The 623-nt window shown below is 33.1% G+C and overlaps 1 protein-coding gene across 1 annotated transcript in view; it reads right to left on the minus strand.

Annotated features, from left to right (window-relative positions):
* LOC119594213 (28S ribosomal protein S7, mitochondrial-like) overlaps positions 1-257 on the minus strand; it is a gene marked incomplete at its 5' end in the record, with an annotated part of 1,468 nt that extends 1,211 nt beyond the window's left edge. The window contains 1 exon segment of the mRNA XM_037943284.1: positions 87-257. Within this exon segment, the coding sequence (XP_037799212.1) occupies positions 87-257 (171 nt within the window).
* Positions 258-623: the final 366 nt, after the last annotated feature.

Below are 623 nucleotides of genomic sequence, written 5' to 3' on the forward strand. Positions count from 1 at the left end.
TTGTGTAATAATCATAAATATGTATCATCACCTATATTCAAGAAAACTTGAAATATTTTTTTAACAGTCAATTATGAAACACATACCTGGTATTTAACACCACCTCGCTTAATGGGGGTAAGCTGTAGCAGTGGTCGGCTGTTCCCTACTGCATTATGTATGATGTTGATTGGATTACATTCAATTGAAGCTTTCTCCTCCTCAGTCTCTGCCTGGTGATACTTCTGGAGCTGTGTCCGTTTAATAATTTCAAAGGTCTGCGGATAAATGGGTATCAGAGTGTGTGCTCATTACATTTACTTCTGCTCTTATTTATATCAATATGCTCATGCAGACACAAACACACTGACATACTGACCCATGCACGCACAAGGATACATAACTCCAATGTCAAGGCATCTAAAACTATCTAATGAATTTTCTAAAATATCTTAAAACCATTTTATTGAAACACAGAATAAAGATTAGAGTATCTTTAGAAAAAAGAGGAAGAGAGATGTTCTTATTGCCACTTCTACACTAACTAACTCTTACAAGTATATATACATAAACTTAAGTTCTCTAAATAAAATACTATTATCATTAAATTATTATATCACAAGCTTATTTCCTGTCTTCATAAC

Source organism: Penaeus monodon, chromosome 33 (assembly GCF_015228065.2).
Source record: "Penaeus monodon isolate SGIC_2016 chromosome 33, NSTDA_Pmon_1, whole genome shotgun sequence".
Lineage (NCBI taxonomy): Eukaryota > Metazoa > Arthropoda > Malacostraca > Decapoda > Penaeidae > Penaeus > Penaeus monodon.